At 52.9% G+C, this 15,552-nt stretch overlaps 1 protein-coding gene across 1 annotated transcript in view; it reads left to right on the top strand.

The window, feature by feature from the left end:
• The first annotated feature begins 6,856 nt into the window (after positions 1-6,856).
• LOC129401670 (NUT family member 2G-like) overlaps positions 6,857-15,552 on the top strand; it is a 36,283-nt gene continuing 27,587 nt past the window's right edge. Inside the window, exons 1-7 of the mRNA XM_055124407.1 lie at positions 6,857-6,872; positions 8,786-9,491; positions 10,025-10,153; positions 10,509-10,648; positions 11,025-11,317; positions 11,856-11,972; positions 12,405-12,470. Coding sequence (XP_054980382.1) covers positions 6,857-6,872; positions 8,786-9,491; positions 10,025-10,153; positions 10,509-10,648; positions 11,025-11,317; positions 11,856-11,972; positions 12,405-12,470 — 1,467 coding nt within the window. The remainder of the gene's footprint in view (positions 6,873-8,785; positions 9,492-10,024; positions 10,154-10,508; positions 10,649-11,024; positions 11,318-11,855; positions 11,973-12,404; positions 12,471-15,552) is intronic.

Genomic DNA, 15,552 nt, shown 5'->3' with positions numbered 1-15,552 from the left:
ACCCAAAAGGAGAGAGAGAACAAAAGGGAATATCCTGCCACAGAGGTGGGGTGGGGTGGGGGTTTGGGGTGCGGATGGTGGGAGGGATACTGGGATCATTGGTGGTGGAGAATGGGCACTGGTGGAGGGATGGGTACTCAATCATTGTATGGCTGAAACGCAAACACGAAAGTTTATAAGTAGGTAACTGTACCTCATGGTGATTCACTATTAAAAAAAACTTAAAAAGAAAAAGAAGCTGTTAAACTATCACTATTTGCTGATAGGTATGATAATATAAAATCCTAATAGGTACGATAATAGAAAATCCTAAACACTTCACAAAATAATCATAGAAGCAATAAACCAATATGGAAAAATAGCAGACTACAAAATAAATACATTTATTTTTGCATTTCTATATGCAAACCATGAACTAGAAGAGAAAGAAATGAAAAAGACAGCTCCATCTGGAAGAGTATCCAAGGGACAAAAGGTGGTGCATGGGTTCATGTGTTTGCCTTGCCTGTGACTGCCCCTGGTCAAACCGTGGCACCACATTACCCCCTGAACATCATCGTGTGAAGTCCGGGGCCTCTGAATATGTACGAGTGGCTTTGAGGCCCCTGATTAGTGCTGGGGTGGTGCTGGAAATCCCCACCACCGCAAGGCCTGGGCAGCACTGCACCTGCGCTTTCACACTGAACTGCCAGCCAGAAATTCTGCTGGCCCGTTACTTCCAGGAGAGGTTTCTGAACTTCCTGAGCTCTTTTATGGAGGCAAGCAAAATAATATAAAATAGTATCCAAAAGCACAAAGCACATAGGAATCAACAGAACGTGAGAAATTTTATACACTGAAAAACCGTAAGTCAATATTGAATCGAAGAGGACACCAAGAAATTGAAAAATATTCCATATTCATTGAATATGAATTCCAATAATAACCTTGGAGAAACAGTCATTTTACCCAAGCCTTATACAGATACAGTGTACTCCCCTTCAAAATGCTAATGATATCTTAGGGGAGCAGGGACACACCACTCCAGATGGAATCCCGGCGACCAAGAGCTTCCACAGCAAGGCCCAGGTATGCAGGTGCCAGGACAAAGTCTCCAGGCTGCACGGCTGTGGCAGAGGAGCTGGGCTTTCCCTCCCCGGCTCCACAGCCACTTGGCAGCCTGGCTGTCACACCCACAATCTGCCTCCGGGTGCCATCTCAGCACACCAACAGCCCTGGTCCAGAGACTCCCAATTGAATCCCAGAACGAATTAGTGCCCTACAGAGATGTCTCTGGAACCCAACCATTTACAATCTACAATTCCAGAAGTGTGTGGCCACTTTTGTGGCCACAAGACCTCTCATATTCAACGTGAGCAATAGAAAATAAATTATCTAGCGTCTGCCCCTGGGAGGCAGGCTTCAACAGTGGTGGGAAAATTTGAGCACACTAGAATGCCCAAAAGTAGAGAGAAAGTAATGGGGAAATTGTCTGCCGTAGAGGCAGGGTGAGGACTGGGATAGGTTGGGGGATACTGGGGACACTGGTGGTGGAAGGTGTGCACTGGTGGAGGGATGTATGTTCAATCATTGTATGGCTGAATCTCAAACATGAAAGCTTTGGAACTATCTCACGGTGATTCAAAAAAAAATTAAACATGATAATTTAAAACAAAATTTCAAAAAAATACTGATGATATTCTTCAAGAAAAAAAGAAATGCTACTAAAAGCTGTAGGAAATCATAAGACTATACAAAAGGAAAGTCATAGAGATGGCCGGTAGACGTATGAGGAAGTGCTCATCCCCTCTTGTTATCAGCGGAATGTAGATGAAAATGGCCATGAGATGTCATCTCACACCAGGGAGAATGGCAAACATGTTTGTTTTTAAAGGAAAGCAACCAGTGATGGAAGGAATGTGGTTTTGAAAATAAATTGTCTTTCATTTATGTTAGGAATGGCATCTAGTTCATTCTGGAAAGCAGTGTGGAGATTCCTCAAAAAAGTAAGCAGAGAACTTCCATGTGACCCAGTGATTCCATTTCATGGTATCTACCCCAGGAACACAAAAATATTAATTAAAAATATACAGGCATACATATGTTCATTGCATTACTGAGGATAATAGCCAGGATATGGAAATAACTCAGTTAACCAATAACAGATAATTGGATAAAGAAATTTTGACATATGGGTATACCTTCACCCCAAGAACACAAAAAAATATTCATCCAAAAATACATAAGGCACACCTATTTTCATTGCTGAGTACAACAGCCAGGATATGGTAATGACCCAGTTATCCAATGACAGATGATTGGATAAAGGTTGATATCTGCCTGGTGTTGAAAAAAACTCCTCAACAAAACCTTATGAAATTAATGATCCATATTTATGGATTGGAAGGATCAACATTGTCAGAATGACCTTTCTACATATTTAGTGTGGAGTCAATAGCATTGTTATTCCATTACTGTTGCTTCTTTGTTGTTTCACTGAACTAAGCCCTTATCTGAAATTTCCTTTTAATTTGTTTAAATTTAATTAGCTCCATCTTTCCAGCTTTCTTTTTTTCAGGGGGAGCTCATCAGCAGTGCTCTCCTGTGGTTATAGTACAAAAATCTTAATAGCAATTCTTTTTTTTTTTTGCTTTTTTTTTTGGGTCACACCCAGCGATGCTCAGGGGTTACTCCTGGCTTTGCACTCAGGAATTACTCCTGGCGATGCTTGGGGGACCATATGGGATGCCGGGGATCGAACCCGGGTCGGCCGCGTGCAAGGCAAACGCCCTACCCGCTGTGCTATAGCTCCGGCCACATTAATAGCAGTTCTTCCAATTTATGGGTAGTACCTTTCCGTTAGACCTCTCCAAAACTTTTTGGACAGTTTTTGCTTATTCAGTCTAGGTGTGATAATTGTTTTGTCTTCCAGGATTGACCCTAATTTTATTGCGAGATGATCAACTTTGTCTCGTGTCACCATTTTTATTTTTATTGTAAAATCTTCCTCACACGATATTAGTATTTCCATTTCAACTCTCTGTTTTACCCCTTGCATTCTCTTGTTCCAATTTTTATATTTCAACTTTTACATGTCTCTGCGTTTGAATTATGTAACCTGTAAGTAGCACATGGTTAGACCATGGGTTCTTTTTTGGGGGGGTCACACCTGATAATGCACAGGGGTTACTCCTGGCTCTGCACTCAGGAATCATCCCTGGTGGTGCTCAGGGGACCATATGGGATGCTGGGAATCGAACCCGGGTTGGCCGCGTGCAAGGCAAACGCCCTACCCGCTGTACTATCGCTCCAGCCCCAATGGTTCTTTTTTTAGTATGTTGACCCCTGACTTTAGTTGTTTTTTTGGTGTTTTTTTTTTTGGTTTTTTTTTTTGCTTTTTGGGTCACACCCGGCAACGCTCAGGGCTGACTCCTGGCTCTGCACTCAGGAATCACTCCTGGCGGTGCTCGGGAGACCATATGGAATGCTGGGAATCAAACCCGGGTCGGCCTCGGCCGTGTGCAAGGCAAACGCCCTACCCACTGTGCTACCGCTCCAGCCCCGACCCCTGACTTTAAATTGGGATGATCAATGTATCTGCTTTAGCTCTGGCTTGGGGCCCACCCCGAGGTGTTCAGGGGCTACTCCAAATGCGGGGCTTCGGGGATCACTCCCCGCAGCGGCGGAGGGACCGGGCCCAGGGGCCACACCAGGGACTGGAGTGCAGTGGACACCGCCTGGCCGGTGTGGGGACCCCCGGAGCGCACACCACAGTCAGGGGCTCCAGACCCAGGCGCGGGTGCAGAGCCAGCGGCGCGGGCAACAGCGCGGGGCAGAGACCCCTGCAGAGGTGCCGCTACTTCTCTCCCTGCGTAAGGGACCAGGACGCGGCCGCGCGGGGCCCAGGGAACTGACCTGAGGTCCGTTAAGGCTCCGCCCTGGGCGGCTGTGCTCCCACGTGACGTCACCCTGACGTAAGGGGCTGGGGGTAGGGAAGCCTACGGGGTTCTGGGAGACGTTAGAGGGCGGTGGTCCCGCGAGACCCCGCGCGGGGCCGACTGCAGGGGGCCCAGGAGCTCCTGCAAGAGAGCCAGGCAACGAACTGCTGATGGAGGGTTCCCGGGAGCTCCGGGCCTCTCTCGGGGGGACCTCAGTGCTGGCCTCAACATCAGCGCTGGTGGAAGGAGCCCCGCGATTTTAACCCGAGAAAGGCCCTTCCCACGCAGCTACCGCGCGAGTCTGGAGAGGGCCAAGGAAAAGACTCCAGCCACAAACAGGGGCAATTCCTGTTACCGTTTTTGGGCTCGCTAGCAGTTGCAAAGGTCCCATCAAAGAACAATCCTGGCAAAAATTTCTAGACCTATAAACACTCTTAGCAAGTACATGCCTCTGACTGTATTCAGAGTTTCTCCAAAAGCACTTATGTACTTAGAGTATTACTGTGAAAAAGCAGCATTTCTCTTAGAGCATTTGTTCAACACTTGGAGTTGACTATGTAAATGTTGATCCACAGATGTTTCCTTTGCAAGGATTTTAATTACAACTTTGAAACTTTGACCAAAATTGTCCATTTCAATCAATTTCAGGTAATGATGCTATTATACCAACATCCCCGCCCCCCTCCCAGTCCCCTTCTTGCTATCTATTGACGAATCTCATGATAGTACAAAAAGTTGGCAGGTCTATAGAAGGCTTTTAAATTACTTAAACTTTAAAGGACTTTCTAGGAAAAATGCTGAATTTACTCCCAGGCGTGGCTCATTCACTGGGGGAATACTTACCACCTTACAGTCTGGGAATCCCTAAATCTGGAGAAAAAAAATGTAGTCAAACCAACTTATTCACTTAAGTTTGAAAGATTTTTGCAGTGATAATATTCCCGTTGTCACATAACATAGATTCTAAATCTGCTTCTGAAGTCTAGGATTTGAGTGTATGTATATAATAAAAAACACTACTTCTTATAAGAGAATGTTTCCACAATGCCATTTTTATATCAGTGTCCCTGAGAAGACTCAAGCTTTTTGTCAAAAGCATGAGTGTTACTCTCGAGAATCCATTGCTGACTACAGGAAAAGAAGAAAGAGAAAAAGTGAAATCAGCTTTCTTGGCTGCCTGAGTACAATGTTCTGTTTTATGCATCTTACATGAAGTTGTTTGAAAATAATTTACTATTTCTGCAGAATAAAGACTCACATCTTGAGAAATGTCTTTTAGTTATTTATCCTTTTCAATGTCCAGTGGCTGTTGGGGGGAAACAAAAGTCCTCGTGAGTTTGTCTGAATTCCTCTCAGATGCCCTGCTCTACTGAGACCAATTAAGATGCACAGAATATCTGCTAGAGAAAACACAGAGAAGAGGTGCCTGTAAAAAGACAGATCCTTGCTACAGAGAATTAAATAATTTTATGGGTAATTAATAATTGGGTTATTTTCTTCCTGGTCAAACAGTTATGGAAATGTAAGTACCCAATGATGATGAAGTACCAATACCTTTCAAATATTCAAGTTCTTTCAGGTTGAAAATTCAGAGAAAACCTAGAAACCACAAGGAAATTGGACTATCCAGTAATTCCGGACATCTAAGAATTACTTTCTTAGATGATGAACTTGTAAACTCTCTTAGCAAAAAGACAGGAGAAATCTGGGTTCATGGCCAAATCCACTGCATTGTTGAATTTTTATGCAACTCCTTTTAGATTCATATTCTTGTTCTTGTTTTTTCTTTTTCAGGGACAAAACACTTTCTAAGTACCAACACAAATCCCTTTCAGAGAATGTTCACTCTGAGGAATGCTCTAAATCACGCTTCTCTTTCCCCAAATCCTACTTTCTGTAGGAGCTCTACTTCTGCAGTATTCAAGAGGGGAAATGTCTGCCATGAGATTTGGCCAAGCTCCTCTAAATCTGACACACCTCACTGGCTTCTCACTGAAAAACAAAAGACAAACCCACAAACATGCTTCCCTATCATTGGACATCAACAACGGAAGTAGATGAAGGGGAAGAAAATCAGAAGATGAAAGTAAGGATCAACAAGTCTTCTTGAAGGTTGCTACACAGATTCTATAAAGATGAGATCACGTGCAATGATGATATGGATTCCAAAGAGCATGCATACGTGATTCAGTAAAGAAATACACTACATTTATTAAGGGCTAGATTGCTAATACAGGGGATAAAACTCGACTTGCATATGACTGACTCTGGTTTGATCTATGACACCCTATGTTCCCCAGGTAACACAGGGAGTGATCCTTGAGCACAGAGCCAGGATTGCAATGCTGGAAATGATCTCAAAACAAATTAAATCGCGAGCAATTAACTAAATAACAAGAATTAAAAAAAAAACACTGAGGATACGAGGAAGTGATTTCTCATTCGAAATCTAGGCTTCCTGTGTGGGTCAGAGGTTATGTTCTGAATTTTACTAAGAAGAAGTAGACTGTTGAAGTAGGTCAACAGGGAGCAAGAATGTAGAGAGGTCTGAGGGACACACGACTAGACCGGTGAATAAAACACTGAGGCACAGTGAAGAGCAAGTTAAACCTGTGTGCTGAGAATCGGAAACGATGTCTAAGCTGCTGGAAGAGGCCATGTCAACTGCGCCACCACTGCCCAGACTGAAGGAAAGTTCTGATTCTGACCCGCCAGTCAGAGCCCATCACGGAATGTTTCCCCAGCCGGGCCCTCCCGGGCCTCCCCTCCCCCACTGCGGAATGTCTGGGCCCAGCATTCTGAGGTTTGAATTCAAACTCGTCCCTCATCCACTCGGATCCTGAGCGTCTGCGTGAGCGGTTCACTCTCTGATCCTGGTCCTGACTTTTCGCATTGTGAAGGCTGATAAGCTGCGGTGGCCCCTGGCCTCGTCTACGGGGATGGCGTCAGAAGGAGGTAAGCCTCTGAGGGTGTCTGTGGTGTGTGTGTTTGAGAAGTCTCAAGCACCCTTAGACCCTCAGGACTCAATGGGCCCCACTCACTGGGGACACCATGAAGTCTAAGAAGGGAGAGAGCCCTGGGCTACCTGGACGTCTCACCTGTACAGCAGGGGAGCCCGGGAGAACCTGAGGGGGACTCAGGTTTGGAGATATTAATAACTGTTATTAGTATTCGTTATAATTGTTTGTTCTGTCCATGGAGGTGAGTCAGAAAGACTAGGGGAGAGTAAGAGGAAGGCAGCAGGCACCTTGTTTCTTCCTGTGTGTGTCTGTCTGTGCTGATTGGGGGGGAACGACAGAGCAACTCTTCATGTGTTTGTTGGGAGTCTCTGTGGCTGAGTCATGATTTTAATGGTGGCACAGGCAAGACCCAGGAATGCTGAGCCCCATGACATGTCCTCAACCCCACTGTGACTGTCTAAAGTATTTCAGGGAGGGTGAGCTAGACCTGATGGTGTCCAGAGTCTGTCACCGGGAGTGTTTCGTGTGTCCTGTGTCTGTCACTGGGGGTCCTGATGGGGGCAGCTCAGGAGATGGTCTGAGCCAGAAAACGGTTAAGTGGGACTGTCTGTGTCCACTTCTGTCCTCTTCAGGGCTGGGGCCTGACTGTCATGCAGACTGGAACTCATGCCTCCCTTGGCCAGAGCGTTGTCCTGGGCTGGCAGACAGGTGACTTCAGCCTAGTTAGGACTCGAAATCCCGAGTTGCTCTGGATTGTTCTCCCTGTAGGGGAAATTCATTCTTCCTGTCCAGCATCTCATGGTGCAGCCCCAGCCTGTGTTTCAGCACCAAGGGAAAGACTGATTGAATTTCACATTCTCCCTTCACAGACACAGGACATAAATGTGTGTGTGTGGGGTGTGTGTGTGTGTGTGTGTGTGTGTGTGTGTGTGTGTGTGAGAGAGAGAGAGAGAGAGAGAGAGAGAGAGACAGAAAGAGAGAGAAACAGAGACACAGAGACACAAAGACAGAGACAGAGGCACAGAGACACAAAGACAGAGACAGAGACACAGAGACAGAGCCGGCGGGGTCGGGGAGGCTGATTTTCCCAAGGGCACTCTGAAGGCCAGTTCCTAAGCGAGCAGGTGGAGTGGAGTGAACAGAAAGACCATCTTCGGCCCTAGCAGGAATGTCAGGCTGCTGTCCCGACCATGATGTTCACAGGCCTGGGGCCTCTCCTGGCTGGTCGCAGACAACATTGTCTCTCCTGGCAGCGGGCTGATGCCTGGTGTTCAGTGGCCCAGGTCTGTCCCCGGGAGCCCGTGGGAGAGGTCCACAGACAGTGTCACCTCCTTCCAGTCTAACAGGACCAGCAGTTCCAGAGAGTGACTGGTGCATTCTCTGGCCTCTTCCGTCCCTGCTACTGTCACGGGCACCCAGGGCCCCAGAACCACTCTGTAGGTCCCTCTCCTGTAACGGGGACTCCTGAGGTGACAGGAGTGACGCGGTGTCCTGGGACGGCGTGGCAGCCCCAGCCAGTGTGAAGGGTTGGCTGTGGGCCTGAGAGCACAGGGCCGGGCCGTGAGTGATGTGTGTGTCTCTGAGGGCGGGGCTCTTCCTGAGGAGGAAACAGCCCTGAAGGAGTCTTGTTCCTTAGTCGGGGAAGCAGAGGGTCAGCAGGAGCCCCAGAAATGCCTCTCCCACCGCGGTGTTTTTAGCTCAGGGTCACGATGAATAAGAACCCGGCCAGCAGGGGAGGAATTGCCCCTGGGGTCAGGGACCGAGTGCTGGGGACCCTGCACGCTGCCCTGTGCCTTGTCAAAGGGCTGAGACGGGACAGTCAGGATTGTTGGACCCGGGAAACAGAGGAGCACGGGGCTGCCGTGCCTGCACATTCTCCTTCTCATCCCTCCTCCCCTCTCTCCACAGCGTCTCCGGTACTGACCCCAGAAATGGCCATGAACCTGGGGGTCTCTGGCTCTGCCTTCAGGGCCTTCTTGCCCTTCCTCAATCCAGGGCTCTCCCCGCCACCACCCTGGGAGCCGATCCAGATGCCCCCTCTGGTGACCTCGGCCATCGCTCCCGGCAACCCTCTGGTGCTGTCACCTTTCCCCATGATGTCCTGGGTAGCAGAAGCAGCTGGCCATGGCCCCCGCGACCCTGGGCCTTGCATGGTCATCGTCCAGGTCCGTTCTGAAGTGAGGATTCTGGACTCAGCCCAGAACAAGTTGGTCACCCAGACACAGGTTCCACTCAACGGCGGTTCCTCAGAGGCCCCATCCGCGGGGGCGGGAAACCCTGCACCCCTCTGCTCGACACCCTCTGGGCCGAGGACTGTTGTGCCCACCCCAGCTACTGGCGTCACCCAGGCTGGCACGGGAGACCCCCTTCCTCACGCCCCACCACCAGGGGCCCAGATGGCCCCCGTCGTCCTCCCACCCAGCGGAGGGCCACAGCCCCGGGGGTACTGTGGGGACAGAGGTCCAGGCCCTGCCTGGCGCCAGGCCCCTCCTGCCGACTCCTGCAGCCCCAGGAGCGTCTATGAGAACTTCCAGCGCTGGAAGCTCTTTAAGGCCCTGACCCGGAGGTACCTTCCCAGGACTCCGGACACCAAAGCCCTGTCCTGCTTCCTCATGTGAGTCCTCCAGGGGCCACGGGATCATGGGAGCTTCTCAGGAGGGGTCTGGGGAGAGTGGAGGAAAGATGAGGACCCTGTCCCCAGGGATAGCAGATACAGGAGTCACCGTCCATGCATCACAGCCTGTAGGAGCCGTGGCCACACAACACAGAACTCCATTCCAGCCCGACTCACTGCATGTCCTGAGGAATGCCACCCCAGGGCTTCCGACTCAGGAGCCCGTCGGGACCAGCCGTGTCCAAAGCCTCCCCTCAGTCCCTCCTCAGGGCTGGTCCCGCCCTGTGCTCTGAGGACAGACACTCTGTTCCTAAGACAAGACACAGCACAGATGCGCCGGGGTTCAGGCAGGCCCGTGGGTGCCCGGCCTTGGGGTCCCTCACAGAGTCCCCTGGGCTGAGGGTGGACACCAGTACGGCCATCAGGCTGGGGTGTGGGCAGCAGAGTCCACTCTGGGCGGGCGGGGCCAGGCCGCCCTGGGGGGTCAGCAGGGGTCCGGCAGACGCAGCACCTGACCGAGTGTGGCCCTCCAGCCCGGTGCTGCACACGCTGGCCCGCCTGAAGCCCACCATGAGTCTGGAGGAAGGCCTGCGCCGGGCACTGCGGGAGTGGCGGGGCAAGAGCAACTTTGACCGCATGATCTACTACGACATGGCGGCCAAGTGAGTCGGGCCGCCCAGGGAGTGAGGGGTGGGGGTTGGCTGTGGGCCTGGGGCTGTGAGATGACTCCCAGGGGACTGGGGGCCTGGGCTGCCCCTGGGGCCCTTCCCCTGCTGAAGCTTGTCCCTCCCGGCCGGGACACTCCTCCACACCCCGCTCTGGGGCTCCGGACTCACACCCTGACCTGCTGTGACCCTCCAGGGCCTGTGGGGGTCAGTGGGGTGCTGGGGTCCGTGCCCACCCCATTCTCCACCCTCCTGGGGGCTGCGCCATGGGCATCCCCTGACCCCCCCTCGTCCTGGAGTCTGCTCGGACCCATCCAACCCGACTCAGCGGGGCCTGTGCTCCCCACCCCAGGTTCATGGAGTTTGAGGCAGAGGAGGAGATGGAGGCGCAGAAGCTGCAGTGCATGAACGGGGTGCAGGGCCTGCCGCCCCCCACCCCGCCACGGCCTGAGCCTCAGGGGGCTCCCGGCCCACCGCTGGGCCAGCAGCCAGGTAGGGACCCTGCTCCCCAGCTCAGGCCACAGGCCCGGGCAGGCCCCAGGGGGTCCTGGCCTGCAGGGAGCCTTCGCTCTCCCGGAGCCCCAGGCCCTGAGCTCAGCGGCGCCCTGTCCCCGGGCTCCTCCCTCTCCCCGCACACCCCACGCGGCCTGAGGGCACCAGACTCACCTATGAGGTGGGCTCGGAGACCCTGGACACACGCTGGGCCCCTCCTCCCATTGAGGGTCCCCTTGTCCCTCACGCAGCCGTGGGATTCTAGTGACCTGACCCAGCCCACAGGGACCCGATCCCCAACTCTGTGCTCAGTGCTCATGTCTGAGGGCACAGAAGCAGGTCCCCTCACCTCCCTCCCTTCTTCCTTCCTCCTCAGCCTACGTCCCTACTGAGGACAGCCTCTGTGCCCAGGAAGCTCACCCCAACCCACACAAACTACAGCCGCACCCCAAGACCAAAGCTTCAATAGAGATCCCCCCTGAGGCCGTGCAGGAGTACATGGACATCATGGACGAGCTGCTCAAGGCCCCCGGCACAGGCTGGGGGGCGCCCCTCGGCCAGCGTGCAGCGGGCAGGAAGGAGCAGCAGGGGGAGACCGGGACCTGCCCTGAGCCGGGGCTCCTGAGCTACGTGGACGAGCTGTGCTCCCAGGAGGCCTTTGTCAGCAAGGTGGGCGAGAGGGCGCTGCTGTGGAGGGAGGGCCCAGGGCAGCCCCCACCAGGGCTGCTCCTGTCGAGGGCTGGCAGGGACGCGCGGTCTTTGCTCTGAGCTCTGTGTGTGCTCACCTGTGTTTGCATATGTCTGCTTGTGTGTACGTGTATCTCTCTGTGTACAAGCATTGGCCCCTGTGTGTGCATTTGTGGGTTTGGTCGACGTGTGAATATCTCTGTGTCTACATGCGTGTACTGTGTGGGCTCTGCACAGACACTGTGTGGATACATGTACCTGTGCCTAGAGGTGGAAGGGTGTCTGTGTCTTTGTGTCAGGTGTGTGCATGAAAACATGTGTGTTCACACGTGCTTCTCTGTGAGAGTAGGTGAACAGTCATGTGCCTTTGTGAGTGCAGGTGTGTCTGCGTCTGTGTGTACGTGAGTGTGAGTCTCCCGCTGTGGGTCTGTGTGAGACTCTATGCTGGGGACATGTGTGTTTGCCTCCTCCCTCCCCCCTGTCCCCACTAGGACCCTCACCCCTGCTTCCCTCTGACCAGGTCGAGGCTGTCATTCATCCCGGCTTCCTGGCTCACCTGCTCTCCCCAGAGTCCCAGCTGGATCTCCTGGCCCTGGCTGAGGAGCTGGAAGAGGAGGAAGGACTCACCCCCACACAGGTGAGGCAGATGGGCCTCTGGAGGTCTGTGTCAGGGACCGGGGAGTAAGGGAGGGTCAGGCAAGGCGGTGGACAGGGGCCCTGGGCAAACAGGAAGGAGTGCCTGGCTGGGTCGGGGAAGGAGACTCTGGTGAGAGGTGGCTAACCCTGGGAACTCAGTGACGGGGGCTGCATGGGTCAAGGAGGGGCGCCCCAGAAGGGGGTCCCGCTGAGTGCGATGTCCTCCCTGCCCCCATGAGTTGAAGGCTGTCCCTCTGACACTTCAGGGATAAGAAGACGTGAGCACTTGGTGCAGGGAGGGGTGAGAAGCGCCGAGGCGGGCATAGAGCTCAAGCGACTTCTCCTGGGAGGAGTCGGGGTCACTCTGTGCCTCCATGCCCGCCCTCCCCGCCCCTTCCTCATGCCCACGCTGTCCCTCCTCCCCAACCCCCAGCTTGTGGAAAAGCGTCTGCAGGCCTCGCAGGACAAGGTGGCCATGAAGGCTCGTCCCCAACACCAGGTGACCCCAGAGGACTCGAGTCCCCCTGAGAGAGCAGCAGGCCACAGTGCCCCGGCACCTTCCCAGGGCCACAGGCCAGGGGCCAGCGCTGAGTCCTGCCCCCTAGAGACTGACTGTGGACACGCCTCAGGGCCTGGGCGGGCCGAGCCCACTGCTCCCGCGCCCCCGCCCACCCGCAGAAGGGCCTTCAAGCCTGCTGCCCCTGCCGCTGCCCCTTCCAGGAAGCGTCCTCTGTGTGGGGGCCAGGGGCCGGGCACTACTGAGAAGACCCCCTTCCCCGGGGGGCAGCCCAGAGTGTCTGGCGGCTCTGCCTTGACTGTGGAGGTGGTGGGCCCCTCACTGCCCCCAAAGAGAAGGTTCCAGCCTGCCAGGGCCCGGAGGAGGAAGAAGAAGCACTGAAGGCAGTAGGACATCGGGGGGCTCCCGCCTGAGCCACGCCCGGGCTCTGGCTGCCCCAGCAGCCTTGTGCTCCCCCAATCTTCAGCTCGGACTGTTCTGGAATGGGCTGGGGGTGGGCGGGCTCAGCCCCTTTGTGTCACTGTGTAAATAGGAATAAAGGTCAGTTCACTGGAAACACTCTCGGTGTGTGTCTTCTCACTCGTGCTCCTTGGGGGCCCTGAGAGCCCAGAGGTGAGGGATCCATGGAGTGGGGACCCGGAGAGCACGGTGCTCCCTGGAGCCTGGAGGAGTCCTCCCCACCTGGAGGGAGTCGTGCTCGGTCCCTGCAGGCCCCACCATCCTGAGGACACGGATAAGGCCCCCGTCTTGCTGCACGGCCTGGACCTCCTCACAGTACCAGCTCACTGGGTGTTCGCAGATCATATTCTTCACTCACACAAAATGCACAAGGCTTGGATTTGACATCATAGAATTTAAGTTCCTTGTAACCAGACACATCTGAACATTTGCCATCACCCTTCAAAAAAACTAAAAAGCAATGTGGGAGGGGTAGTGCGGCAGATACGTCGCTTGCCTTGCCCATGGCCAACCCGTGCTCTCGATCCCAGCACCCCACAGAGTCCCCGGCAGTGAGGAAGGGCCCCTGTTCACAGACCCAGGAGTAAGACATGAGTACCTCTAGGGGTACCCCCAACACCAAATAATAATAATAATAATAATAATAATAATAATAATAAAGGAGACCGGTTTAATGTAGTGATTTCATTGTTAAATGTTTTACAATTTAAATATGGTCCTGGTTCCTGTAGAACAGGTGCTTGAGACCCATTCTTCATTTTAAGTGACAAGATATTCAAAACTCAGGACCTTATAGATTCTCAAGGAATCAGACTACTACGTAGTTTCTGAAAACTAGTTCCAACTCTAATAATTGAGAAACAGTAGGAAAACAACTTTTCAGTGTTAAACATTTTGGTTATATTTACTTATTACTTAATGAAAAGTTAAAGCATAAAAGGTGTCTTGTAAAATATTTAGTGAATTTGAATTTATGTAAACTTACATTGCAGAGAGGGAAGGGACACAGTACACATGACAGAAATGCAACGGCAGAGGTGTTTGGGCACATTAGTGGGGAAGGAAATGAATAACACATACACCCAAAGCAAAGATATTAAAACAATTTGGGGGCAGTTGAGTCACACCCAGAAGTGCTTGGGCTCCTCATGGCTCTGCACTGAGGAATCACTCATATATTTTTAATTTTATTCTATTGATTCACCATGAGATACAGTTACAAGCTTTCATGTTTGGGTTACAATCTCACAATGATCAAACACCCATCCCTCCACCAGTGCACATTCCCCACCACCAATATCCCCAGTTTGCTGCCCCGCTTCCCCACCCTCCCCCTGCCTCCATGGCAGGCAATATTCCCCATACTCTCTCTCTACTTTTGGGCATTATGGCTTCAACACAGACACGAGAGGCCATCAAGTTTGGTCGATTATCTACTCTCAGCACACATCTCCCATCCCGACTGACACCTCCAGCCATCACTTTCTCGGTGATCCTTTCTCTATTTGAGGAATCACTCTTGCCTGCTCCAGTGAACACACACTGTGCGGGGGACCAAACCTGTGAACTTAGCCTGCACTGCTGCTAAACCCTGGCAGGAGTCTGGGGTTCCTGTGGCCTGATTTCCTCAGACGGTGCCCGGCTGCTGGCCCACTACAGGACTGCCCCTCTGGGGGTGCTGTGCCGGGGCAGCTGCCCGGGGCACCTCAGCTGTGCTCCCCAGGAAGGCATATGTTGCCTGCAGGGGGGCAGGGTCTCCCCTGGCAGTGCGGCTGGACTGGGCGTGTGTCTGGCAGCACGGGGCCTTGGCTCCCCTCAGTACGCATGTGCAGCCTTGGGCTGGTTCCAGGATCTCTCTTGGGGGTGGGGGTCTTCCCAAGGGATGCTCAGGAGGTCTGGGGGCCCCATGGTGATTCTTTAGTTTTTTAAAACACTCAGTGCCATGGTTTCGAATGCTACTGTGATGGGGTTCCATGGACAGAGTGTCCCACCACCACACCAAGCACCAAGTGCCCACTGCCCACTGCTACACTGATAGAGGCCCATGGACACTGTGTCCTACACACCAGCACCAGAGTGTCCACTGCCCACTGCTACAGTGATAGAAGCCCATGGACACCATGTCCTACACACCAGCACCAGAGTGCCCACTGCCCACTGCTACAGTGAGAGAGGCCCATGGACACCATGTCCTACACACCAGCACCAGAGTGTCCACTGCCCACTGCTACAGTGAGAGAGGCCCATGGACACTGTGTCCTACACACCAGCACCAGAGTGCCCACTGCCCACTGCTACTGATAGAGGCCCATGGACACTGTGTCCTACACACCAGCACCAGAGTGCCCACTGCCCACTGCTACACTGATAGAGGCCCATGGACACTGTGCCCTACACACCAGCACCAGAGTGCCCACTGCCCACTGCTACAGTGAGAGAGGCCCATGGACACTGTGTCCTACACACCTGCACCAGAGTGCCCACTGCCCACTGCTACAGTGAGAGAGGCCCATGGACACTGTGTCCTACACACCAGCACCAGAGTGTCCACTGCCCACTGCTACAGTGAGAGAGGCCCATGGACACTGTGTCCTACACACCAGCA

The sequence above is a fragment of the Sorex araneus genome, chromosome 2, assembly GCF_027595985.1.
Source record: "Sorex araneus isolate mSorAra2 chromosome 2, mSorAra2.pri, whole genome shotgun sequence".
NCBI classification, from domain to species: domain Eukaryota; kingdom Metazoa; phylum Chordata; class Mammalia; order Eulipotyphla; family Soricidae; genus Sorex; species Sorex araneus.
The sequence above is the reverse complement of the archived record's forward strand: the minus strand, read 5'-3'. Positions and strand labels throughout refer to the sequence as shown.